Source organism: Osmia bicornis, chromosome 2 (assembly GCF_907164935.1).
Source record: "Osmia bicornis bicornis chromosome 2, iOsmBic2.1, whole genome shotgun sequence".
Classification (NCBI taxonomy): domain Eukaryota; kingdom Metazoa; phylum Arthropoda; class Insecta; order Hymenoptera; family Megachilidae; genus Osmia; species Osmia bicornis.
Genome location: NC_060217.1, coordinates 13,960,630 through 13,987,890, shown reverse-complemented (window position 1 = coordinate 13,987,890; position 27,261 = coordinate 13,960,630). Strand labels below are relative to the sequence as shown.

Genomic DNA, 27,261 nt, shown 5'->3' with positions numbered 1-27,261 from the left:
AAATTATCAAGTTATCGTAAATTAAATCTGTGAAGGACTTAAGAAACGATATCATCTCAGTTTCTTACAGCAACAAAAATGCAAATTAAGTATTGTTTGAGATTAGCGCGCGCGTCGCAGCAGCGCGTTATGCATTTTAAATTTTAACGAACAAGGATTATTTTTGCAAAGTAAGGATGAACTTTTTACTTCTTCGTTAGTTGTAAGTATATATAATATTTAGTACGAAAGAATAGTAAAAATACATTTTCGATTTGTTATATCTTTTTTATCCCTCGAGTAGAAAAGTAGACTTTAGAAAGTGAAAGAAGAAATAAGAGTCCCGCGGGATTGAGACCGGTAAATTATAAAAAATAGGTACAGTAAACTATGAAAAATTTCCATTGTATGAAACTTGTATAAAGATATCTATTTTGTAAAAAAAATAAATAATAATAATAATCTACATATATAAAATACGAGAGTTGAATAATCTTTATATGTATGTACATTTTGAAATATGTATATTTTTATTATTAGTATGATAAAATAATGATTCTTATCAGGTGTATAAGTCTGTGGTCGCGTTAATGCAGAAACAAAATCGATGTGGAATCAGTGCGACGACGGTTACCCTTAGACTTTAGACTTTAGACGATGCAGATTCGATTAAAGTCTGAGGTAGGAAAAAGTTTTCCAATCAGAACGGTACGTGCTCGGTGGGCCTTTCTTTTCCCGTCGACCAACTAGCGAGAGAGACAATCGATGAGTGGGACGAAAGAGGAAAGTTGTCGAGTATCCACAGGATATCTTTCCCAATGAATTCTTCGATCGAGCTTTAACATGGAACGCTGTCTATAATGTTAGTGAAGCTATTTAATAGCTTTTCACTTGACCTTCTCTATCAATACCATTTTCCATTGCCAGTTGAAAGTTTCTGTAAAAGAAATGATTTATTGCCATCGATAAAAACTCCAAAATTATAGATATCAAATATTATTATTCATTTACATCAAAGGTAAGATTCTGATGGACGTTACCTTGAAAGGAAGAAAATTATTAACAACAACAAGAAAATAGAAGAGAACAGCGTCCTCGTTTCCATGGGCAACGTACGCCAATGGATCAAACTGTATCACGTGTTTTAAAATTCTACCAACCACCTTTATTAAACAAAATTTAGTAGTTCCATCAAAGTCCATCGTACCATGATTAGCCTTTCTGTGTTTGAAACTTTCTGTAATCAAGAATTAGATAAAAGGGTAAACGAATACCCAATCGCATTTAGACATTTAGACATTTAGACAGGATATACCGAAGTAAGTATGTATTATAATAATAAGTTTCGTTAAAATATAAAGAAAATGATACGATCGTTATAATTTATTTGAAAGAAAAGAGGGTATTACAGAAATCACTCGGATGGCTCGATTTGCATTTAAATGAAACTTAAATTGTTCGAACTAATAAGACGTTGTAGAAACATTCTGTGAACGAATGTAGATACGTGAATCGTCAAACGAAAATGTCTAAAGCCGATGAACGAAAAAGGAACAAAGACAATCAAAAGAAAAGTGAAGAAAAAGAAAATATTGTACTTTATTCAATTATTAATTAACAGCGTAGCGTTATACTTGCAAGACCTAATTTTAATTATTTTTCTAATAACTTTGAATGAGAATACCCAGTTAAATCGTTAGAAAATTCAAATAGCTAGAAAATTGAACTCCTCTAAAAAAATTTTCCCAAAATTTTAGGTAGACGATACCTATACATATTTCTTCGAGCAAATACGTACCTAATTACCTACTGACACAACTGTATAAACAAACTTGATGTTTAAAGTTAAAACTGTAATGGAAGAGACACGAAAGCTCTGGAGGTATAAAAAGTCGGAGCACTCAATGGCTGCATTCGCAGCAAATGAAGCTGGTGGTTCTTCACGGTTCTCCTCGTCGGAACGTGTGACAATTCTATCGATGCTCGAGGAGTATACAAATGCGCTAGCCATTTACCATAGTACGGTGAAAAAGCCAACGAGACAAGATAACGATATCCTTGTTAACTGCATTTCCTTCCATTCAAAGTACGTTGTCGCACGTTTGCACGTCGACAGGAATTTCATTACGTATAAAGTATAAATTATATGAAATACTTTTGAATAATACTTTGAAGTTTTAGTCGTGATATTCCTAATTACAATTATTTTGATAGTAACTGAAAAGGTCTAAAAATGTTATAGTTGAATTTCGAATACCATAAGGTTAATATCGCGTGGTGCATCGCGTGGATATCAGGTAGTAGGGGGATACTAATAACAGTAATAACGCCCGCGATGCGCTAACTCGATAATAGGACACGGTACATGTGTTAACCTATAGAAAGCTTTTCTTAACATTTTACCCTAACATTACAACAGGTAGTAGCATCATCAAGAGCTAAAAGACGCATAATAAATTCCAATTGATCCGATCAGGTCTTTACACATTCATACATGTTACAGAGGCTTGTTAACGTCGGATGAACAACAGAACCTTGACATAACTATAAATACGGAACACGCAGAAGAAGACAATGTCCCTGAAAAACTTTACGAACAGAGGTTGGTGAATTCTGAATTAACATAAATATGATAACGATAAATTAATAACACGTTATAGCTTATATGTACATACTATATATCAGGAAAGTTATGGAGAACTTGAAAGAAGAGATTCGCGAATACGGAACTTTCCAAGTGTTGACGAACGAGATAGAACGAATTACTTGTCATAAAAAAGAAGAAGAAGCTTTGCTCCAGCAGCAAGAAGAACTGAGGAAAACCGTGGCTGAACTGCAGAAAATAATTGCCGACGAGAAAATCGCCAACAAGGAAAAGAAGAAATCTATATTGTACGAACTTTCCGAAGGACAGGTATCGCCATCCTGTTTTTTTAAGAATATGTACCTACATATAAGATTTTGTTAAAATACGATCTTGTTCTATGTGAAAATTTTACTTCTGCAATAACAGAGAAATATAAAGAAATTGAAACTAATTGCGGATGCTGAAGAAGAATATGTTATGGCTCGGGAGAATGCAAAGTACGAGCAAAATCAGTTACGTTGTGATATGGAGATCAAAAAATTAGAGAAAATGTTGAACGATTACCGTGTACAGGAAAAAAATGAAGAGCGTGTACACGTTGAAATGACGAAATTTCTAATTCAGGAAACGGCGGTAAATGTTGTACAAGTATATACATATATGTACATACACATATCTAACTAATCAGAAAAAAGTAGAAACCAGGGTTTTAAACAGCTTTATCTTCTATGTATCTTCTATGTATTCAAATCGACAGTTGTTCGAAGAGCAAGCGAAAGAATGGGAGGAACGGTACGTTCGAGAGAAAGAAATCTACGAGAAGGAGATTTGCCAGTTACGTAGTGACATAGAATCACGTCAAAAAGAGTTGGAGCAACTTAAAGAAGAGGTAACTTTGACCTTTATTTCAGAACGTGAAATCTTACCTTCTTCTACTGTTTCATTGGTGAAGATCATTTAAAAAAAAAAAGACAGATGTTTAGATTTTGTTCAGTTATACCTAGTACATACATTTACGATTAGTGAATATCAATTGTGTTAATTTTATTGGAAATCAGGCTTATTAATTTGCTTCTGTAACTTCAGAATCTACGTGCAATGCGGAAATTCTGCTAGGAAATCGATAACTCGTGTCAAGAACCTGATTGTGACTATCTTAATTCACACGAAATTTTATAAACGTGAAAAAATGTACAATTTTTACGGGTAAATCATTTCGCTATAAATGTAACATAATAATATTGTTGTTGCAGTATCACTGTAACCAGGGATTTATAGATAGCTGTTTAGCAGAGAAGGAAGCGCTTAAAAAACAAAAGGTACAGGAAGAACGAATGCGAAAAAGCGCGGTCAAGATCCAAGCTTGGTGGCGAGGTGTTATGGTACGCCGGAAGTTGGGGCAGTATCGGCCAAAAGAAAAAAAGAGAAAGCGACAAACTAATCGTAAGGCGAAGAAATAACTTTTCTGTTTAGCTTGCTCAGTCCATCTCCTTAGAAGAGCTGTTGAATAAAATAATATTTATTCTTCTTGGTAACTAAAATGTTAACTTTCGTTTGTGTGAATTACAAACAATGTGTTTTTCGATAAAAGCTTTAAAATATAGTAAAACGATACAATAAAATTGTGCGGCAGAGGATAATTTACAACAACACTAAACACAGAATTGATTGACCATAGATATGTAGTTTCAAAAGCTCATAATGACACTTGTTACTCTTTTCTGACTAAATCTCTCCCATCACTGTCGATAACAAGCGACTGTGCATTTTCCTTCATAACAAATTCACGAACTCTCTAACGGACTCCTACTCTGTTTGAAAGCATGCAAGCTTACCGCCATGACCGTGCGGCCAGCCACCTCCTTAGATTACGATACTTATAAGCAGTGCACGCAGTCAATGCTGTATGTACATAAGTACATAAATACAGATGTATTATATTTAAGCTCATGTACGTACGCAATGCCTCCTGACTCAGCTTTATAAACTGTACATTGTAAATTATGACACAACAAAATAAAAAGAATGATTGTACAATGGAGCTTACTTGTTTACATTTTGCTTTCCGATCATGACGTTACAAATTAATCGAATATGCGAATTTTATTTACCAAAATCTTTTCCGACTACTTTTATACACTAGAAATTCAATACTTATCGATAAACAACAAAATGACCCCAAACAATGAAATTCAATGTTACCTGTTACAATAACGCGTCATAACCAACGATCGATAACTATCAGTTATCCTTCACACGTATCCACACAAACATTCCTTTCTACACATCATATGTAAGTACATAAATACATATACTTTCCCCTTGCATCCACATAAGGTGTATGTACATAGTGATTCATTGTTGTTGCACCTTACTGCTCCGTTATCTCCACAATTCTGGGTCAACTACAAGACGAATCGAAAGGGAAAAAACCTGAATATGAAGAAAAAAAATGAACGCAGACGGAAAGTGAAACGTGCGCTAGTAAGAAACAGTAAAAAAAAAAGAACAAATTATTAATTATTTATTATATAATACTTATTCATTGTATCGACAAACAATTATTTCTTCCTGAAAGGTGTTTTTACAAGGTTTCGCATTACGGGAAAATCATAGGTGGATATATGTATCTATACATACATACATACATATATATATATACATATATGTACATATGCGTAAATAAAGTGAAAAGTTGAATAAAGTATATATACATATATACATTAATTTACAAATTATTATTACAATTTTAACAGACTCAAAACTACAAAAAATTTAATTATCTCCGTTGTACTTTATAACTGAACTTATGCAAATTTTAATAATGAAATAGTTTATGTATGTATTTATTTATACATACATACAATAATAACACTAACACATAGTACGTATTGTACACATATAAATGAATGTAATTTGTACACAAACAGCATTTAAAATTATTATGCAAAGTAATATCTATTTCCGTAGGTGATTTTAAATAATAATGTTTTACGATATTCACTGCATTGAATATTTCTAATAAATATACATCCCACGAATACAATTTTACAACTAACCTAGTCTTACTCGAATTTAATTCGTACCTAACCTATTTAATATAAAATACTTTTCATACGCGCCACAGCGTGGCGCTAAAAGTCATTAGATTATTTAACATATTTGACTATTATTTGTTATTATTACAAATCAAAAAGTTGAAATTCAAAAAAATTAATAAATCTATCTAAAAAGTACCTTTGACTATAGAATAGACTCGTATTAACACCAAATACTATTTATAACAATGATAAAATTGTATTAGGAATGGCGCCAAGGTGTCGCCATTTTCATGAAACTTTACCAAGACAGTAAATCGAGAAGGTTGTGGGGAGGAACAATTCCTCAAAGCGGGTGTGTGTCGGAAAACTGCAGAAAAAATTGCCAAAAAGCAAGAATAATGTGATGGTCGTAAGTATATCTTCCTTCAATGCTATTTTTGATCGATTTGAATCGCTTTTGAGCACAAAACACGGGGCCTATGGCATGGGACTTCCGTTTAATGAACAGGAACAGGAAGTTCCTCACAATCTGAAATGGCAAAATAAAAACATCCTGTACTGAAGAAAATTTTGAAAAATATATACGCCACACTTTCGAACAAGTAGGCAAAAGCAAGTAAATTGTGTTAATTCTGTTGAATAAAAGTTAAATTTTAATTTTACGACCTACTTTCAATTCCGGCAACTCAAGGTCGAGCAACAGTGACGAATAACTCAAAGTGAAAAATGGAATGGTCACAGCTAGTTCTTTTTCCTTTAAAAAAAATCCAAATGATATCAATTGTTATGGATCATTTAATTTTAGTGTACATCAAAAAGAAGAGGACTGAATTAAATATACAAAAATGCAAGCTGAAACTATTTGCACTAATGATATTGAGGGTCTGGATTCGGACACTCTTATCCCTGTATGTACTTTTCATGTAAACATAGTAACACATTGCTATTTTTTAAACATGTTATCCAATCTATAAATATACCTTAGGTTGAAATACTTTCCTGCGATGTTTCTCATCGTGCAAGATCTCAAGATGCCTTATCGATAGTGGAACTAGGAAAACAGTTACTTTTTAGTGCAAAGTATGGAGATACCGATAGTGTCCGTGACCTGATGTGCAGAGGTGCACCCTTTACCACTGATTGGGTACATATTTCAATGATACGACTATATCATTTTTAAAATAGCCCTATAGTAATTTCTTTTTTTTTTTTTCTTTTTATTCTATAGTTGGGTACAAGCGCGTTGCATTTTGCTGCACAAAATAATCATACAGAAACAGCAGAGGTTTTACTTAGGGCAGGAATTTCAAGAGATGCAAGAACAAAAGTGGATAGAACGCCGTTACATATGGCTGCGTACGAAGGCCATCATCAAATGGCACAATTACTTCTTAATTATGGCGCAGATGTTGACAGTAGAGATATGGTAATTAATATATACGGTTGTACAGCCAATACTCGTGTACAACATAGTCAATAGGAAATATGTTTACAGCTAAAAATGACCCCTTTACACTGGGCAGTGGAACGAGAGCATGTTGAAGTAATGCATGTTCTATTAGAGCATGGAGCAGATGCAAATGCTACTAGTAAATTTGACAAAACACCAATTAGTCTTGCATTGGAACATGATAGATTAGATTTGGTAGATATATTGCAACAAGAAAGGGAGGTTGTAGGTACTAGAATTCATCAACAAAGTCAAGCAAATTCTGCTGAACTTGAAGTAGCAACTCATAACTTAATACAATTAGAATCTGAAAGAGATGAAGAAAAACAAAAGTTCGAATTACCACAACAAGAATCGCAACAAAGAAGAAAAATTACACAAGGTGCGGTGTTTGACTTTTATGGTATTGAGGTTTTTTTTCCCATAAAAATTTATATTATTATATTAATTTCTCTTAAATGTTTAGTTCAAGTGGGAAAGAAACCACGAATGATTTTTCAACAAATTCACGTTGGATCAAATGCTGATGTTACTCAGGAAAAAGAAATTGAAAATGTAGATGAAATCACTAATGCGAATAATGTTAACAATAATAAAAAACGTAAAGATGTTACGACTGTAGGAGGAGTAAACAAACAGTTTAGGTTACTAGAAGCTCATGGGATTACAATGATACCTGTAGATAATGATGCGTCTATAGTCGAAAATGCTATGGAAAGTGGAAGAACAGTCGTTTTAACTGGTACGAAATGTTTAAAAAGGATGATCGTTATAATTTTTATACACGGTTTATTGTGACGATTAATTTAATTTTATAGAGGCTGGTAAACTTGCTTTAAATTTAACGAGAAATACTTCAATAGGAATGAAACGACTTCATGTAAGTGGAAAGAAAGGAGCCCCTAGAAAAGTGATAGCAATAAGAGCAGATCAAATTTTAAATCATAATGCGCCTACAATTCCATCTAGAGGACCTAATATATTGAAAAGGTCTTCCATGGATAATAAGGCGGGAAAATTATACATTTCTTCTATTTCTAATGCATCGTCTGTATCAACACACACGCAGTCTAAAAATATAATTTCTGCATCAGAGGTAAAGAGTTATATGTATATGTATATGTATATGTATATGTATATGTATATTGAATAGAAGTAATATATTAACAAGTAATTTGTTGTTTGTTACGTGAGATATGTTTATATTGTATGGTTTTCGCAGAATAAAATCATTAATTCTCCTACAAAGATGACAGAATCAATAATTTTACAACTGGATGATGGAATAGAAGAAATTACCGAAGACGATACTACGGACAATAACGAACCAGTTATGGATATTGCAGTACTGAATAGACAGTTAGCAGAAGCGCGAAGACAAGCCGCTGAGTACCGAAAGCGGCTTCAAAAGAAGGAAGAGGAAGCTGAAATATATAAACAACAACTTAAAAACATTACAGCGCAAAGAGCATCTAAGTAACTTTGTATAAGTATGAATCTTGCATTAAGCTTCATTTAATGAACAACTATGCTTTTTCTACAAATTTTCTTATATAAACAATTTTCAGCTTCGTAAAGCGTAATTGAGAATTGTAATTTTATATTTTTAATCTTTTCTTTCAATATTTCAGTACATACATTGTAATAGTACTTACACGAACTCTCATTACTGTTTGCTTACTTTATAAATCTTTGCGTATCTTTATGTGTCTATATAATTCTTTGATCATTAATATTCTTACTTTTTATAATGAAATCCAATATCTCAATTAATAGGATATAATTTTACATCTTCGCATCATTTAATATGTGCATGCTTTATAAAAAGCGTAGCGGCATATCGTATGTGAAAATGAATTTAATTTATGAAGTAAACAAATATTCTTACCGTAACGAACGAATATGTAAATACGTAAAGCATCAGTTTGCTTTCCACATAATGTTTCATAGTACAACATAATAAATCACTTCTTTTCATACAGTATCGCTATTTTCCAAATAATCTTTTTTTTTATCAAGTTAATTGAACTGTGTAAACACGTTTCGTGAGTTTAATATTTATTATTTTAGCTACTTTTATGTTGTAACTATTCTATTAATAAACAGTATTTCATTTACTTTTACAACGGTATAGAACTTTCATATTGTATGCATGTATTATTAGGCAATATCAATATTGTCTACTATCGAAAAATGATAATATGTAGTTCAGGAAGTCACGTTTTTAAATTACATATGATCTATTTTGTATATAGTGAATTTTTATAATATACCATAAGATCACGCACGTAATAATTATAAAACGACTACATATATGATATCCGTAAATAACTAAAACTATTAAAAAACAATTTAAGTAATGGACATCTGTTTCTTAAGTACTTATATTTTATAAAGCATCAAATGTATATTTCTTGTAAACAGCCGAATGGTTCGAAATTATGCTCTAAATGACAAACAATATCTCCAACAATTTTGAATCAATGAGAGAAATATTTTTATGAACAATATATTTATAGCACAAAATGTGGAAAGCAAATAATTTATTCGAATAAGCTCTTTAGTAAGTAATATGGAAATAGAATTTACGTAAAGGATAAATTTTGCATCGTTTACATGACTGTTGTCTCTGTATATTTTCATAAAAACAATACAATTTCATTCCAGATATGTTTTTAATAATCTCTATGAAATGATTAAGTACGCGAGTTCAGCTTAAATGTGTTTTAAAGATATAAATAATTTTTTATTTAACATGGTCCACATGGTGCTATACATATACATACATACATACATACATACATATATGTATTTAAATGAATCCCAATAATTGAAACTTTTAATTTTAAGAGCACAGGATAAATGGAATCGTGTACAGAAGGGAAACGAAAGTAGTTTACTCAGGTACAAAAATGATAGTGTATAAAGCATAAAAAAAGTGGATTGAACGGTGTCAAATATTATGGATAACAAGTTACATATTATTAAGATTTGTTTAATATTATTATATATTGTAAATATAAACGTTTATACATATGATAATAGAAGTTGTTGACACGAAGTTACGAATTTTCATTCAGAAATAAACATTTTATATTTCACGAATTATTTGTCATTTATTATTTAATTTATTAATTTAGTACTGACCAAATATCATGAAACATTTAGTACACGTAGGATAATTTTCTAATACATATGTAATATTAATTTTTGTTACGAAATATCAAATTTTGTATAATTTTGCGAAGCACGAACGGAATCGATAATTCAATGAAGATGTCTCCCGCGCTATCGATTTGAAAGTAATCGTGGCAGCACTGTCTGGCACAAAGTTTCATATTTTAAAAACTTTGCTTATCGATCAGTTCGATGGATTTCCGTTTCATCATTCGTTATAAAGACGAATGATATTGTTCAGAATATTATTCGATATTATGAACCGAAGAAACAAGTTATAAATAATATATACAATTATAAGAGAACTGTGTAATTAGTAAGTACGTATAACATAATGATGTCGATAAGGAGTCTTGTATCTACGCTGCATATACATAGGTATACACTCACTCGTGTTTCTGGCTCTCGCGATCGATCGCAGTAGTCGCACAATCTCAGCCTGCTGTGAAACGTCGGCATGTTTATTGTGTTTGATATATGTACATACATATAGCGACGTAGAGTAGGAGGCCACGGAAAGGTTGCTACAAACAGTGTGAAAATCGTCATAGAACATAGTACACATTCGTGTGTGTGCTTATTACTTTGCATTTATCGTTATGATTCGTAAAATTCTGTAAGTGTCCACAGGAACGGTAAGAACACGAAACATAGTCGCTAACTTTACTCTCGGTCCTGATCGATCGAATCGTTACTCCCGCTGTTCGAAATTCTACGAAACTACGCAGAACTACGTCATTGATCGAGAGCGTCGGTCAGGAGAGCCTTAAAATACATATACGCTCGAAGTTCTGTTCGTAAACTTTTCGAGCTCTTCTCACAACAATCGACATAAACCAAGTTGAATGAATATAGGATTTGCTAATTCGCACTTAAGAGAAAGGTGATTCAGTGAAATTTTCACGCAAACACGTAAAGTCTACAAACAGAACAAGTTTGATATAAAGTTTGATGAAAGAATAGCCTCATAAATGCGGCTTAACGCCTGTAGATACACTTATAGGTGACCACGGTACGACAAGTTGAGAACCCTCGAAATGTTTCATAGCCCGAACCCGAAGGCGATGTCCAGTGCGCTGCGCTATAAAGAAGGGGGCTGTTTTCATTGTTGTTGCGGTGGTGCTTATTATTTCTATCCTACTAATATATATAGTGAATCAATAATAACGATTCGCGCCGATAAATCAGCAAGATACAAGTAACGTGTCTGTTGAAAAAGGCAAGATACCTTACGATTACGTGCATCGTTATTATTGCGCCCAAAGGTGCGCGCGCGCGCGCGCGCGTGCACAACTACGTCTTGTATATATAGTCGAGAGGCGCAACGATCTTCGCCTATGTACATACATATATCTCTGTGTTAGTGGTAAGCACGGTGATACGTGAAAAAGTGCAAAGTGAATGAAGGAAAGAAAAGTCGTAGATTAAAATAATATTCGTTTACTTGAATGTTTATACGAAACTGAAACAGTGTGGAAGTTTATATAAGTAACAACAGTGTCTTGTGTTTTCCTTATTCTACTTTTCTCTGTCTTTAGTTTTCTGCTCTGTCCCTCGGACGCGTGTGTTCATTCGTGGTTTTGTGACGCGGGTGTGGGTAGCATAGCAGGTAGAATATCAAGGTAACAAAAAACAACGAAGCGGGAAGCGGGGTCGAACTTTTTAAAGCTCGACTATCTATCACTTCCCGATTGCATTAACGTTTCCACGTCGAGGCTATAACCGAGCAGTGACAATTAAAAACAGTTTTACGAAAATGCGATACGAGTTGTTAGGTCGCCTAGCGTAGTATATCGCCTAGCGGCGACGGGCCCAGAGAGAAGCGGCGGAAAAATGGCGTCCGATAACGAAGCCTCTTGTGCGAGTGACCCAAATTTCGCGGTAATTTGCTCGTTCCTTGAGTGCTTCGGCAAGTCCTGTGGTATCATTTATCCTGATATCGCACGCCTTCAAGAGATGCTTGAAAACACACAGGAGGGTAAGTAAACCTGAAATGCATATGTGTATTTATGTATATAGAAGAGAGAGAATGACTGACCCGCCCCCGCGAGGCCAAAAGTCTCGTGTGTGTGCTATTAGTTTTCTTCTACGTTTCAACGCTTTTTTTTTTTTTTCATATAAATTTCATGTCATTTACTAGCTCTGCTTTTCATTAAATCATTTTTAAACAATTATTTTACTCGCATAAAGACGATGTAAGATTCGTAATTGTTTCATCTCTTTTTTTAAGCGAGATCTAACGCTGTTTTAATAGATCTTTTGTTCTTTTTATTTCTTAATTGTGTAGCAATATCTTCTAAAAACATTCACTACAAACTAATTATCGATACTTTCGAGTGCTTTCGTATCAAGTTTTATTACTTTACTTCAATAATGATATTATTGACAAGTTGGTTCAATTTGCTGTCCACTGTTGTTATTTTCTCCCGTGCTGCCACCTCCCTTGTTGTCAATATCGTTTACACGTGATTATGAGTTACGAATCGTGCATCGAACTTCTTCTATATAATATGTATATATGTACATATTATATACATATTCGAAATTTTGTTATGTTTATAGGACGTACTGATATTTTTATCGAACAATTGATTAATTGCTAGTTGTGTTTAAATACAAATGTGACATTATTAAATAAAATTGAGATTTTGTAACTTACAGTCCGCCTATTTATCTGTATTTAGTTTAATCGTGTAATACATATGTTTATTCAATTTTGTTTATAATTAATTTTTTTCTAGTACCACAAGAATTAATAGATCTACACATCAAATTATTGCGTAAGACCCGCAAAACGGTCTCACCAGAAAAGTGGGAACGAGCATTGGTTAAATTCTGCCACACGTACTCTAATCAAGATGGATGGGAACTTGAACGTTTTGGTTATAAGAAAGCTCGTATCGCTGTCAAGCTACGACTACTCAAAGTATACATTTTTTTCTCGTGTTTCTAATGTTACATACATTTGCTAGCAAAATGTCGTTTACTTTACTTTACTTTACTTTACAAGTCTTTTTTATATTGCAGGTTCTTTTAGAAACACAATTTGACTTAAATCAAAATTTAAAAATGAGGTGAATAAATTAGCAGCTAATGAATTACGCGTGGAACCTTTAGGAAGAGATAAATCTGGTTTAGCATATTGGTGTCAACTTGACGAAGAGTGCAATATAAGGGTTTATAGAGAAGATTTAGACGAAGAAAACTGGGAACTTGTAGCTAAGTAAGTTTCTAACATGCGCGTTAGAGTTAATATATTATATTTTAAATGATCTTTAATAAATCTTTGATTTCTGTTTCATTATTAGAGATCGGGATGGTGTTGTTAATCTAATAAACACTTTATCAAATGGAGAAATTGGTGATATTCCGATCAATGAAGACAGTAATAGTTTAGAAATCTCTGAGAAACCTATTATTGATACAGGACAAATAACAACGTCGCCAAGTTTGGAAGATGAAAGTTTACAAGAAAATGGTATTCATGCTGAAGATTTATGCGACAAACAATCAGACAAGCATGAAGGTGAAGATTCTGAGGATGAACAAGAGCAGGACGACTTTAACGAGGGTGATAATATCGAAGATGACATAGATGGTGAAGATGAAATAACAAACGAAGATGATAGTTCTAAACAAAATACTGAAGAGGATGATTCTCAGGAGGAAACGGTGCAAAGTGAAATATTGGAGTCAAATCTTATAAAGGCATTCCCTTTAATGACAGCATCTTCGAAACCTTTAAACGGGAAAATCAATGTTTTGTCAGAAAATGAAACTGTTACATCTCGTAAAAAGAAAATAGATACAGTTCCAGAAACTGCTGGTACTGTATCCGATTATAAATCCATGGATACGTGTAAGTCTAAAGAGCATGTAGAGGTGAATAATGTAAAAGTTAAGTCTGGAGAATCAGTGCCTCTTAAATCGATTGAAACATCCGTTATTACATCTCCTCTTAAGTTAGTAAACGTTTCTGAAACGAAACAAGTACACGAAGAAAAGATAGCAAGCGGAGTAACTGCATTAAATATAACAAAGAGGCTTCATAACGAAGATTCATCGGATCAAATTCTGAAACCGTTGGATAAATTATCTAGCAAAAGTTTTTCTTTTTCATCTACAGAGATACAAACGGCTCATAGTAAACTGTCCGTTAAGCCGATAGATCAGTTGGCTGCAAATCTTGTGCGAATGCAATCGGAAAAGCTTGAAAAACCAATTGGAGCAAAATCATTAGAGAAAATAGCAGAAAATCTTGCGAGATCGGGTAGTATTGTGGGGAATGTAATAAACGGTGATGATGATCGATTACCTCAAGACTTTTGTGCAAGAAGTCAAATGGAAAAAGCTAATGTACATGCTAGAGAGAATAGAGGTATGGATTTATCTACATCACCTAGAGGCTGGGAAAGTACTAGCGAACAAAATAAGCCGATGGATTTCTCTGGAATTGATTTATCTAGTCGAAAATTTAACAAACCTATGGACATACTCTCTTCTGGCTACAGGACACAAGATTTTCAGCATAGAGAAATGGATCTTAGTACGAAAAAATTAAATAAACCAGAAGTTACAAGCTTACCGTATGATGCTCGGGCTGTGATGATGCGTAATCATGCGATGGTAGCTGATTTAAGTAAAAGACAAATGTCGTTTCCTAGTTATGATATGTCGTCTGTTCCGTATCATAATGCTGGAAGAATACCTAATAAAGATGATCATAGATTACCAAATTATACAATACTTCCTGACCCGAGTAAACTCGCAGCTTTAAGAATGAATACAACACCGGTAAAACGTTCGTTGGAAGCGGATGATCTTCAGCAAGACATGTTAAAAAGAATACGAGCAGATGTAATACCAATTCAAAGATCAATCGACAAAAGACCAATGATCGGTGCCACTTGGAGAGATGAAATCGGTGAAGCCGTCGAGGAACCGGTAATGATGATTCAAGGCGAAGGATCTGGTAGCGACTGTGATGCGGTGAATCCTGGTCTCGGAGAAGCTGTAGAAGAACCCATAATTTTTTTTTATGGGGAAGGTTCTGGAGAAGAATGCCAAACAGGAAATCCTGGTGACAGTACGTCAGCTGACAATAAAGAAAGCAACGAATCAAAAAATGAAGCTGATTCTGCTACTTCCTCTTTATCAACAAATAAAAGCTTCAGTGAAGGTAGCCTTATAAATGAAGTATCTGCTGAGTCATTAGTAACGAATAAAAGTGGTATAAAATTAAACAGGAATTATCCTCAGTCTAACATTAATGTAAAAAGTAATTTTCAAATTGTAGGTTCTACGCAAGAAAAACCAAAATTTAAACCGACATTGGGCATTCAAATAATACCGAAAAATACGAATAGTTCTGTCAAAAGGTTATCAAGATGGGATGTTGGAAAACCAGAAGAAAAACCGGAATGCGACAGTAGCATCATATCAAATGAAGAAAACATATCGCAAAGAAGAAATAAAATTGAATGTGAAGATTCTTCTAGTGAAAATCAAGATGTTAAAATAGATGGAAATTCTATAAGTACCGAAGACGTAACATCCCAACAGAGTAATGTGAAATTAGAAAATTTACAAGAAAATATAGGAGAAAGTTCGTCAGCTATAGAAGAAAAAAAACAAATCGATCCTATCGATCAAGATTCTATACAATGTTGTGATTCATCTATATCATTATGTCAGGCAGATACTTCAGAAACGTTTAAATCCTGTACAAAGACTACATCTGTAACTGAAAACGATAAAACAAATATAAGAAATGTTTGCGACATAGAAAGTACAAGTTTACACGAAACAAGCAATTCAGAAAAAATTGACAATGAATGTAAACCATCAGCCGTATCGCCGCCAAGATTTTTTTTGGACCTAATTGTATTTCATACACTTCAAAGACAGAAATGTTTGAGTCGCAACCTGATGATACAGTTACGACGAGTATAATAGAATCTAAATCAGATACATTACAATATGAATGCGTATCTTCTTCCAGACCTGCAGAAGACACGATTAATTCCTATAAATCGGACGATTTTGATGTGACTCAAACAAATAACAACTCGTTAAAGGTCAACCTATACCCGCGTAAGACTGCTAATCCGCTTTGCGAAGATGATAATAAAAATAAAATAGAGAAAATTGAAGGAGCAGATAATTCGTGGGAACCAAGTGCTTCTTCCAAATATTCTTTAGAACAGCCTTCTAAAATTTCAGAAACAGAAATAAGTTTACTTGATCTAGAATCCGTAGTAGAAATTGAAGAAGACTCAACATCTTGTACTATTGATACTGTACAAGATTCTATTTCTAGTACTGAAGCTGCAGCAAAGGAATGTATAAAATTTAAAGAAACAGAAATATTAAATAGAATTTCACAACCTCACAGTACCAACGATTTAATTAATAAAAATAACGATGTGGATATGAAAATGGAAAATGCAGTTGTTGTAACACCATCAGAACTTCAGCTGAAACAAGAATGCAATATATTTGAAGAGCAAAATAAGGAATCTGATTCAGCAGACGATATCGTAAAATCTTTAAACACATCGATTCCTTGTTCCGAAGCTGAAGGTTATTGTAAATCATCTGAATTTAAGGAAAATAAATTAGAAGCTGATTCAGTATCCTCTAAAAGTTCATGCTCATCATCCGATGGTGTACAGATTTTCCAGAAAAATAATTTCACTGAATCGGCGGAATACCATACCAGCGAGACAGAATGTTTTGTTTATCAAGAAACGAATAATTTAGCAGATAAAGAAATGGATTATATTTCTCAGAAAACGTTTGACTCTTCTGTTACAACCTGTGAAGAAAATAATGAAAATCGTGATGATCGAAAATATGAAAATCAAAAGGAAGAATTAATAGAGTTCGATAATAAAATTACAAGGGATCTGATAGGGTCTGATGCTGAATCTGTGCTTGTTAATTGTAATGAAAGCAATGAAGAAACCAATCGACAAAATGAAGTTTTAAAAGATTCTGAAAATGAAGAAAATAAAAGGGTATTCATCGATCCATTTATCAAAAACTTTGTGCCTGATGTTAACAGAAAATTAGATTCCATTGATAATTCTACTGTTACTAGTTCTGAATTTACTGAAAAATGTAACAAAGATACATTAGTTCCTACAATAAGTAGTTCAGACGATTCCTGCATTCACCAAGACACTTCATTTCATGAAAGTGTTAGATTAAATTCTGAGAAATCGTCCTTTATTAAAGATGAATGTCCTTGTCCTACTTATGATACATTACCAGAAACAGTACCTGACACGAATATTTCTAATTCATCCAGATCTAATATAGTTGACTCTACAAAAGAATCTAACGTAGTTCAAGCTGCAATATCGGAGGGGCAAAGTTCCTGTATTGATCAAGATTTGAATAAGGATGTAATTAGAGATTATAACTTATCGAAAGATGAGGAAGGGTGGTCTACTAAATTATACGAAGGACAAGCATGTTCGAACGAAAATTTATCTTCTAACGAGAATGCATATAATGATTCCCTGAAATTACAATCACCATCTTTAGAAACAAATGATTCCGGTATTATTTCTGAAAAAGAAAAAACAGAGAACGTTAATTTTGTAGAGATTGAAGAAAAATTTGATACCGTCATTGAGCGAAATAAAACTGACGATAGAACTGAATTCTGTAAAGATGTTACAGAATATGTCCAAGATAGCTACCAAGAAGATCAGAAACAAGCAATAGTAAGCAATATTTTAGAGACTAATTCAAAGACAGCAGAAAAGTCGGAAACTGAACAGGAAGAATTAAAGCATACAAAGATAAACCCACAAGAACTTATTAACAGTGAAATTAAACAATCGTTAGTTGCAAATTATGAAAGCAGTGATTTTGACGATAGTAATGACGATGTTTTTGAAGCTTTTCAGACAGAACCAACTGAAAAGAAAAGTAACTTTTCTTCTGATCTAGAAGAAATAGTGTCTGATGTAGAGGAAAATGAAGAGAAGAATATAGAAAAACCAAGTAAAAAAAATGAAATATTATCTAACGAAGTGCAAGCTATACCTGTTGATAAAGAAACAGAAGAATCATCAATAATAGATAGTAGTGTTATTGAAAAAATAACAGTGGAGAAAAGTGAAGAAAAACAAAAAGGGATAAATGAAGAAACAGCGATTAAAGGAACTGATTTTAATGTTGTTCAACATGATTTGAATCTGGAAATAGCTCTAGATGAAAAGATTCGTGTTAATTCTGAGAAAAGTAATACCGTAGAATTGGCAGAAACGGAGACGTCAACAATTTCTTCTGAAATTAATCCAGTAAAGAAAGAATGTATAAGCCTGGAATTAAATAAAGCAAACAATTTAATAAACATAATAAAAGAGGGGAAAAATGAAAGTTCAGATGAAATTAGAAAAAATGTGGTAGATTTTAAAATAGATTCAACAAATGAAATTGAAACTGTTGAAGTTAATAGCAGCAATAACGAAATAACTCCGGAAGATTTAAGGACAGAACTATCGTTAAAATCTACAGAAGAAAATCTGGTAACAAGCTTAGATAATGATGTTAAATTTATGAAAAATGAAGAAGTAAAACATGTTACAGAAGAACTTTCAATTATAGAAACATGCAACAAAGTAAGAAAATCCTCGGTACATGGCGATAAAGAAAATAAATTTGATATAAATTCACAAGAGGAGTGTAACGTATCCATTCACTCGGTATCAAACATTTTACCGTTAAAATTTGACAACATAGAAAAGTCAGAAATACATAAAAATAATATTTCAGTTATGTCAGAAAATTTCAAACCTATGGATAATTTACATTTTGTAAGTTTTTTGTCTGAAAAGTCAGAAAATCAGGATATAATAGATAATCATGAGAATCATAACAAGTCGCTTCGCGTTACAAACGAAACGATTGAATCCATTTCTGAAAGTACTGTAACAAGTGTGAAAGATAGTTCAACGAGCTTTAGTACGCAACAATCGGAATCAATAATTCCAATAAATGATTATAAAAAAGAAGCCAGTAAAAGATTCAGCGATGTCTCCGACCTAATTCAAGATGTTCCTCCATTAAAATCTAAACCTCTGTGTATAGAGGAGCCGGCCAATGAACAAATATTAGAAGATTTATCAAATTCGAAAGCGCAATTGGATAGAAATTCGGATAATTTCAAAGAAATGGAAATTCCGATAAACGAAACTAAAGCGAGGGACGATATGATAACAGTGTCTGATAACATTGTGGTACAGTCGACGAAAGACGAATGTCATCGTACAGTTGCTAACGTATTAAATAATATATTAAATCAAGTTGAACGAAAGAACAATAAAACGAATGAAACGAATGAAACGAATGAAACGAGTGAAGAGAAAGAAAGTACAGATATTCAGAGTGTCGAGATAAAAACAGTTTCTTTAATATCCGATGATTCCATGGGGGCGGATAATGAAAATTTATTTGGCATAGCTTCCGAAGAGATGGACCCTTTAGCGTGCACCGATGATGAAACTATTAAGAAATTAGATGATACGCCTAAGATAGCGTTACGCGTTAAACCTGTCTCCGAACTCGTTTACGATGGATGGAAATTAGATTCTACCGAACCTCCGAAATTGTCATCCCGTAAGCGACGCAATAGTTCTCACGAATCAAATTCCGAAGATGGAGGTATGAAAGAAGACGAAGTAATAATGATGGGAGGGAAGAGAATGAAATTACGTGGGAAACGTATGGCTGATAAACAATTGCGGAAATCCGTAGAGGAAAGTCGTGTTGTAACGATCAGTTCAGAAGATGAAGCTGTGAAGTGTGATGATTCTCAAGAATTGAAAGAGCAAGAAAGTAAGGATGCCAGCGATGATCAAAGCGGTGCTCATCTTTCTGCAATTGATAGAAAATCAAGAGGACGTCCTAGGGGAAGACGAAGACGTGGTTACAAAGGAGGAAGCGGCCGTTCAAATCGATCCAAACATTCTGAATTTCAGAGTAGTCAAGTCTCCGAAACATCGCCTGAAGTTATTTTTGAGGGAACGCCACCGAGTAACAACGATTCTTTGAACATGACACCAGTTTCGCAAAAGAAACGGAAGAAAAGTGAGAATTTTTATCTTTGATGATTGATTGATTGATTGGATTGAAAATCATTTGATTATATCCATTTCTTACATATATGTACATATATTTTTCAATATTGTTCACAGGGAAAATGGTTTTGGGCCTTGAAGTGGGAAGAGACATCGTACCTGAACCAGAAGCAGGATTAACACAAGATGAAACACCCGTAAGACAATCCAGAAGAATAGCACAATTGAAAATTAAAGAGGCACAACTGAAAATCGAAGAAGAATCTTTAACTGAGAAAAAAGAGAGAAAAGATAAGAAGGAAAAGAAAGATTCTACCGAAAAGAAAAAACGAAAGAAGCAAAAGGTACATTTCTAATTTCGAATTTTATACAAATTCTTAATCAATATCGATATACTCTATAATACACACCCTATAATTTGTAATATTTTCAGCCTGAAAGCGAAGAAGAAATTATAATAAAGGATATAGAGAAGGAAAATAAATCTAAAAAGAAACGTAGGAAAAGGAAAAAGAAAAAAATGTTATCTAAATTTAATGAAGCAAATCCATGGCAGAGTTCCTCGGGTTCCAGTAGCGACGAAGAAAATGAAAATGACGAAGAGGAAGAGGAGGAGGAAGATATAGAGAGCGAAGGATCTTTACTTTTTAAAAGTGATCACGAATTTTCACCGGAAAGTGATCTTGAGAAAGATCAAGAATCTGAACCGTTAAGAAGAGCTAGAACAGCACAAAAAGGTATCATGCGATTATTTAATACTTACTATAGTGTATACCCATTTAGTCAGATGCAAAATTAATCATACACGTGTGTATTATAATAATATAGCTCAAAGTGACGTGGAGGAAGCAGACGACGAGTATGCTTGTCAGAAATGTGGCAAAGCAGATCATCCAGAATGGATACTTTTATGTGATTCGTGTGATAAAGGCTGGCATTGTTCTTGTCTTAGACCAGCGCTTATGTTGATACCTGAAGGTGATTGGTTCTGTCCTCCGTGTCAACATGTAAGTTTCTGTCTCCAATTAAATAAAAATTTTAATCAATTATTTTATTTAAAATCTCCTGCCATTCCACAAAATGTATGTTTCATTTTAGAATTTACTAGTTGTTAAATTACGAGAAAACTTGAAAACATACGATCAATTAACGAAAAGACACGAAAACGAAGTGTTAAGAAAGAAGAGATTGGCGTTTGTTGGTATAAGCTTGGATAATGTTCTTCATAAAAACGAAGCGCAACGTCACCAAAAGGAATCAAACGCGTCTAGCCAAGAATCGGATAATGGTAATTTAAAATTCTTTGTAATATTTCGTTCCTTTCTTGATTAGTTTTATAATACAACTTTGTGTTTTTTCTCTCTCTACCTCTCTACCTCTCTACCTCTCTCTCTCTCTTACATAGAATCTACAACTACCACGTCTACTTCAAGTACAGAAACATCTAGTAGCGAAGAAAGTGAACCGGTCTATCAATTACGTGAAAGACGATGTGCTAATAGATATAAATTCAATGAGTATGATGCCATAATCAATGCCGCGATTCAAGACGAGGTAGAAGCCGTTCAAGGAGCCGGAAATCAGGGTAGAGGAAAAGACATCGCAACTATAGTGAATGCAAAGAAGGAAGAAGCAGAGGTAAATTAATTTGTTTAGTGTCCTTTAATTGAATTCCACCCATCATATTCGTATTTTAAGTGATATATTCGTAATGGAAAATTTTCGTCCAGCTTGAGTTTAAAAATGAAATATTAAACATGGACGAAATACCTGCAAACAAAGATGATATTGAAAGAAAATCAGAAAAAGATAGCGACGAAGAATATAAAATCGACGCAGAGGATGGTGTCGATGAAGAGGAAGAAGAACAACATAATAAAGGAACAGTAAAGAAATTCTTGTCGCGTAAAAAACATCGTAAATTAAATAGTCTGGATATAAGTAGCGAAGATGATCCAGAAAGTGATGAAGATTTTAAAGGCACGAGTTCCGAGGAGGAAGAAGATTTTGATGATCATATAACATCTTCCGATGATAGCTCTTTCGCTGACATGAAACGACGTGGTAGAAAAGATTCACGATCGGTACGAAGAAGCACCAGGGTCAGAACTATGCGTTACGAGGAAGATTTTAGTGAGTGCGATCAATTCGATTTGCTTTTATTATTATTATTATTATTATTAAAGGCCAATGTTATAAGATGATTGATGTTTTTACAGTAAACGATGATAGCGAAGAAAGCGATAGACCGAAAAGAAAGAAATCTCGATCTACGTGGGATTCGGATAACGAGGATAGCGATAATTCATGGCGACAAAGAAAGAAAAAGTAAGACATCCTCGTTGTTATTATTCTATGATTGAATTAAATTTTTACGTTAATTTCGTTTCAGAAGTAAAACCATACCGACGTCTAAATATAAAACGTTACCGAAAACGAAAAGTAGAAAGAAAAAAAAGAGAAAACGTATAATTGAGTCTGACAATCAAAGCGATAACGATGATTCAACTGAAGAACAAAAAATTGAAACTTCATGCGAAATACAAGCACAGTTAGAAAACAATGAATCGGTAACGCTTGATGCGCTAAATATGAAAGTTGAAAATGTAAATGAGAAAAATGAGAATAATGAGAAAAAAAATATTAACGAGATGAATGATATAAAATTAGAAGAAATGAAAACAGAAGTAGCTGACATATCTGTCACTCTACCGTTACAAGATGCGCTTCTACAAAAGAAAAAGAAAGTAAGGTTATATTTATCGTTTGTATGAAATTTTTCTTTTCTTTTTTTTCCAAATGTTTCTTTGAATTTAATTTACAGGAGAACGCTACAAAGCCAAAAAAGACTCCGACAATTCGAAGAAAGGTATATAAATTTTATTTTTCTATTCAATTATAACGCAGAAGCTTGATTTTATACGTTTAATAACATTTTCAGATTATATACGGTGGCCTTCCAGATGAAAACAAACCGGAAGAAGAAGAAACTTTAGGTAGAAGAACTCGAGGAAGAAAAATGAACTATCAAGAAGAAATAGCGTCGGATAGTGAGGAGGTAAGAAATACAATGTTGAAATTGTAAAGAATCGAAGGTATGAAAAATTTTCTATCAACATCGCATCGCAGGAATTAAAAAAGGCGTTAAGAAGAACCGGAGAGAGCGAGGATGAATTTGTTGTAAACGAAGGCGAAGATTTAATCGAAGACGCTGAAAAAGATTCAGATTCAGGTAATTTGAAAATAATATATTGAAATTGAATATAGTTTGATTAATGTTAATGTATCGTCACATTTTGTAGGTGATATTTATAATCCAAAAAAAGATGGTCACAAGGTGAAAAATAAATCACCAAAAAGTAGAAAAGCAAGGAAAAGCAAAAGTCCTGGAGGTAAAAGGAAAATGTTAAATGATGGGCCACCGAAACCGAGAAAAAAGCCTGGTCCAAAACCCGGAAGTAAAAATAAATCGCGCAAACAAAATTTTTTAATGGGTTCCATGATCCAGAGAAGAGACGACCAAGATGAGGAAAAGGATATCATGGGTAATGTCATTGATAATCCTATAGGAGACTTAGACTCTAAATTGATGACAATCTTTCAGAAAATGTTGGATTAACTAGTACTGCTATGTCGGTAGCAGGTTCCTTTACTGGAGATGTTCCAGAAGGTTCCCTGACTGGGCTTGGACCAGGTGAATTAGCAGACTTGGATGACGAACAGTTAGAACAGATGATGATGGAAGACGAAGAATATGGCAGACGACAATTAGAACTTGCGGCTATCGAGATAGCAAAAAAGAAGAAGAAAGAAGAACGAGAAGCTAAAAAATTAGAAAAAGCACGATTGAAAGCGTTAGAAATATTGGCAGCTGAAAGACAACGAGATCCTAATGCACCGGAAGGAACTGACGGAGAGGTACCAAAGAAAAAGAAACGAGGTCGTCGCAGTAAAGCCGAAATTCTTGCAGAACAAATGCGCAGGGATGGAGCTCCAGATTTAAACGCTACTAGTTTAACTAGCAGCGTTGCGCATACTGTAGCAAGCAATATATCACCTACTGTTAATCTTGCTCTTAATCCCGCCGTACCAACAATAATGACGCCTGATGCTGACAGACCGAGCGAGGGACCTATCTCCATGATGACAGGACCGGATGGGCAACTTTTTAATCCTGACGGATCACCGTTAAAACCTAAAAGAAGAGGACGCGGCAAAGGTAAAAAGACTTTGGCATTAGAAGCAGCTAGAGCTGCTGAAGCAGCGGCGAAAGCCGCTGTTGAAGTTGGTCTACTTAGCATGGGAACTGATTCGAATCCGGAATTAAAACCTGGTGAAATTCCGAATATACTTCCTACACCAGGTAGTAGCACCTCTGGTTCGGCTCCGTCCACACCACCTGCTGGCGTCGTAACAACACAAGGACCACCTGCCTCGCAAACCCCGACCACACAGCCTGTTTATCCATCATTACCACCTAATCAACAGTCTTCCGTTATCACCAGAATGCTTCAATCTCAACCTGTATCGAGTAGTCCACAGTCGTTTTCTGCTGCAGCTGCAGCGATGGGGCACAAATATTTCGGAGGACCAAACACTGGAGGTCAAATAATGGGTGGACCTAGAACGGGCTACGAGATGCAGCCACGTGGAAGAATTCCCTCTCCGTATAGACAGGCCGGCCAATCGTCTATACCACCTCACTTTGCGGCTGTGCGATCAGGAACTCCTCCGATGAGAATGAGAGTACCTGGTCCGCAGATATATCATACACCGCATCATCCAATGGATCCTTCTCCATCAGGTGGTGGACCGATATCGATTAACAGTCGAGATCGTAGTTCTCCACTTGGACCTGGGCCTGCAATGATCCCGCCAGCTGCTGGAAGTCCTCTAGCTAAAGGTGGTCCTACACCTCCTCCACCTCCACCTTACGTCAGGGGAGCTCCACCCTTACCTAGATTTACGGACAATCCGATGGGTCCCAGGCATCAAATGCCACCTTTTACAAACGCTTCACCGGTTAACCATAACATGCAACAACCATCGCCGCCACCTAATCGACCTCCTGGTAATTTTTCACCGTATCATCCTCCACCACCACCTAATTATCACTACGGTGCGTATCCACCTCCTCCGCCAATGTCCACAGCAGATGATGCAGCTGCCTACCAAGGTTCTCCATATCCTGCTGATCATTTCTCTTCTCCTGCGGATAATCAACCACCTATTCAAGCGCCACCGCCTCCTCAGCCTCCTCCGCCACCGCCGCCGCAGCAGCAGCAGCAGCAGCAGCAAGCGCATCCGAACGATGCCGCTGGTGTTGGAAATAAACAGTACGATGAAGAAGGTTCCGGTGAATTTGGTGGTTTAGTATCTTACTTTAGTAGTCAGAGAGAAGATGATCTTGATTCGTAGCATGAGTGAGATCTTGGCCAACCCTGAATCAGTTAGAGGCAGAATGCATTCGAGAAAAATGTATTTTATCGCCCAAATAAAATTACAACTTTTGCTCGAGAGGAATCAGTACAAGAGAAACATAAAAGTAACATGTAACGTAACCGTAAATAAAAAAAAAAAAAAACAAAAAACAAAGAACTAGATATATCTGTCGGGGCATTGGAATGTGAAATAAATAAAGAAAGAGAGCATTTGCATAACAATACAATGATACACATTCTAACATTATTTTATACTCGTACTGTATCGTTTTAAAACGTAAGAACACATAGAATTAGAATTGTCTTCCTCTTTGACCTCTTAAGCAAATAGTTGTCTGAAATCTTTATACTTTCAGAATAAAAGAAAAAGGAAAGCCGCCGAAATCAAATCCAAGGTTGGCCAAGTGAGTACAGGAGGAAAAAAGAAATATATAATATTAATCGCTAACAATGGAGCCTATTTCCCAAGAGTTATAAGCTTTTTGTAATTAGTTCCGAGTTTGTTTAAATTTATATAAAACGAAACGACCACTGATAAAAAACGTAAGGTGTTGCGTTACGCTAGAGGAAAGATTACACAAAGATCTGACCAGAATTCTAACTAATTATTCGTTAGTATTCCTAAATGAAAAAAAAAATTGGTGCACAGTTACTTCCAAATCCGTCGTAGATGTATAGATGTCCTTTTCCCGAATAAACATTTGCTGTTGACAAAGTCGGTCTTAGTAGTGATCAGGAAACTTATATTATAACGAATTCGGACTATGCGCCGTTGTTACATGTATATATGTAAATATAATAAGTCTTTTAGATTATATTATATGTATTATATATACACAGTCACACAGAATACTATAAAGTGAATTAGTGCAAAGGGCACAAATGTAATATTTAAATGAAAAAGAAACAAAAGGAACGGCATCCGATTATAATAAATTAACAAATGGTGTGAAGACTATTACTATAATTATTTATAAAAAAAAAAAAAGATTAAGAATTTATAATAAGTAGTATATTGTATTTTACAAATTTTACTGATATAATTATATTTAAAAATATTTGGATATAATTGTATTAGAGAACAGGAGGCTGCTGAGAGTCCAATTCCAAGGAAAGCGAGGAAAAAGGAAATTTAACGAAATTGACGTTACGTGTATAGATAATCTGATAGTAGTTTTTAATTAAAAAGAAATTTTTATTCTATCGAATCGTATCGGTGCAATTACAAATACATATAGTTATATGTAGCTATGTACATGATTTTTGTAATACATGTACAACCATGTTAGTAAGAATTAACAAATTTATCTTATTTCCTATTTTCCTTGTTTTGTTTCTTTTCTTATTTCCTCAACAATATTTTTTTACCGCTTTTCAAATTAAAATGAAAAGAAAAAAATCTATATTATATATGTATACACGCGGGGAAAGAAAGGAGAAAAAAATTATTAGTGTATATATATACAATAATATAAAGAATTAATTATTAAAG

The 27,261-nt window shown here is 34.1% G+C and overlaps 4 protein-coding genes across 10 annotated transcripts; 3 read left to right on the top strand and 1 right to left on the bottom strand.

Moving 5' to 3' along the window:
* Window positions 1-202: 202 nt before the first annotated feature.
* Window positions 203-10,799, bottom strand: LOC123989295. 4 transcript variants are annotated; one of them, XR_006830542.1, is made up of 3 exons: window positions 5,804-5,883; window positions 1,020-1,216; window positions 203-916 (listed from the first exon to the last, which is right to left on the bottom strand). XR_006830542.1 is itself a non-coding variant. In XM_046290142.1 (3 exons), the coding sequence occupies exons 1-3, from the start codon at window positions 10,797-10,799 to the stop codon at window positions 884-886; spliced, it is 405 nt and encodes a 134-aa protein (XP_046146098.1). In that variant the 3' UTR covers window positions 203-883. The 4 variants fall into 4 exon arrangements, 1 of the variants encoding a protein (XP_046146098.1); XR_006830541.1 differs by lacking the exon at window positions 5,804-5,883 and adding an exon at window positions 4,769-4,852; XR_006830540.1 differs by lacking the exon at window positions 5,804-5,883 and adding an exon at window positions 4,614-4,846.
* LOC114875770 (dynein regulatory complex protein 9) lies at window positions 1,210-4,620 on the top strand. Of its 2 annotated transcripts, XM_046290141.1 has the most exons (5): window positions 1,210-2,581; window positions 2,665-2,893; window positions 2,993-3,199; window positions 3,324-3,455; window positions 3,820-4,620. In XM_046290141.1, exons 2-5 carry the CDS (start codon window positions 2,672-2,674, stop codon window positions 4,024-4,026), a joined length of 768 nt encoding a protein of 255 aa, XP_046146097.1. In that variant the 5' UTR covers window positions 1,210-2,581; window positions 2,665-2,671; the 3' UTR covers window positions 4,027-4,620. The 2 variants fall into 2 exon arrangements, with proteins under 2 accessions (XP_046146097.1, XP_046146096.1); XM_046290140.1 differs by having other exon boundaries at window positions 1,210-2,893.
* Window positions 5,902-10,162, top strand: LOC114875825 (GA-binding protein subunit beta-1). 3 transcript variants are annotated; one of them, XM_029186556.2, is made up of 8 exons: window positions 5,902-6,016; window positions 6,413-6,515; window positions 6,593-6,751; window positions 6,836-7,033; window positions 7,103-7,439; window positions 7,524-7,799; window positions 7,921-8,153; window positions 8,280-10,162. In XM_029186556.2, the coding sequence occupies exons 2-8, from the start codon at window positions 6,453-6,455 to the stop codon at window positions 8,535-8,537; spliced, it is 1,524 nt and encodes a 507-aa protein (XP_029042389.1). In that variant the 5' UTR covers window positions 5,902-6,016; window positions 6,413-6,452; the 3' UTR covers window positions 8,538-10,162. The 3 variants fall into 3 exon arrangements, with proteins under 3 accessions (XP_029042389.1, XP_029042388.1, XP_029042387.1); XM_029186555.2 differs by having other exon boundaries at window positions 7,876-8,153; window positions 8,307-10,162; XM_029186554.2 differs by having other exon boundaries at window positions 5,934-6,016; window positions 7,876-8,153.
* On the top strand, window positions 10,641-26,725 carry LOC114875826. Its single transcript, XM_046290139.1, is given in 19 exon segments — window positions 10,641-12,212; window positions 12,976-13,160; window positions 13,262-13,289; window positions 13,292-13,457; window positions 13,543-16,097; window positions 16,100-20,338; window positions 20,446-20,672; window positions 20,762-21,065; window positions 21,157-21,335; window positions 21,427-21,616; window positions 21,734-21,966; window positions 22,059-22,461; window positions 22,548-22,656; window positions 22,721-23,075; window positions 23,153-23,197; window positions 23,270-23,386; window positions 23,458-23,560; window positions 23,631-23,873; window positions 23,933-26,725. Coding segments are annotated over 19 exon segments (11,640 nt in total). The 5' UTR covers window positions 10,641-12,067; the 3' UTR covers window positions 25,747-26,725.
* The last annotated feature ends 536 nt before the right edge of the window (window positions 26,726-27,261 follow it).

Coding starts and splice junctions, on each gene's coding strand:
- LOC123989295 (XM_046290142.1), bottom strand. CDS start 10,799: ATGTGTACTATGTTCTATGACGATTTTCACACTGTTTGTAGCAACCTT. Junction 1,217..10,624: donor CGCGAGAGCCAGAAACACGA/GTGAGTGTATAC, acceptor TCTTGATTACAG/AAAGTTTCAAACACAGAAAG. Junction 917..1,019: donor ATAATTTTCTTCCTTTCAAG/GTAACGTCCATC, acceptor TTTCTTTTACAG/AAACTTTCAACTGGCAATGG.
- LOC114875825 (XM_029186554.2), top strand. CDS start 6,453: ATGCAAGCTGAAACTATTTGCACTAATGATATTGAGGGTCTGGATTCG. Junction 6,516..6,592: donor ATTCGGACACTCTTATCCCT/GTATGTACTTTT, acceptor AATATACCTTAG/GTTGAAATACTTTCCTGCGA. Junction 8,154..8,279: donor ATATAATTTCTGCATCAGAG/GTAAAGAGTTAT, acceptor TGGTTTTCGCAG/AATAAAATCATTAATTCTCC.
- LOC114875770 (XM_046290140.1), top strand. CDS start 2,645: ATGTACATACTATATATCAGGAAAGTTATGGAGAACTTGAAAGAAGAG. Junction 2,894..2,992: donor ACGAACTTTCCGAAGGACAG/GTATCGCCATCC, acceptor CTGCAATAACAG/AGAAATATAAAGAAATTGAA. Junction 3,456..3,819: donor TGGAGCAACTTAAAGAAGAG/GTAACTTTGACC, acceptor TTGTTGTTGCAG/TATCACTGTAACCAGGGATT.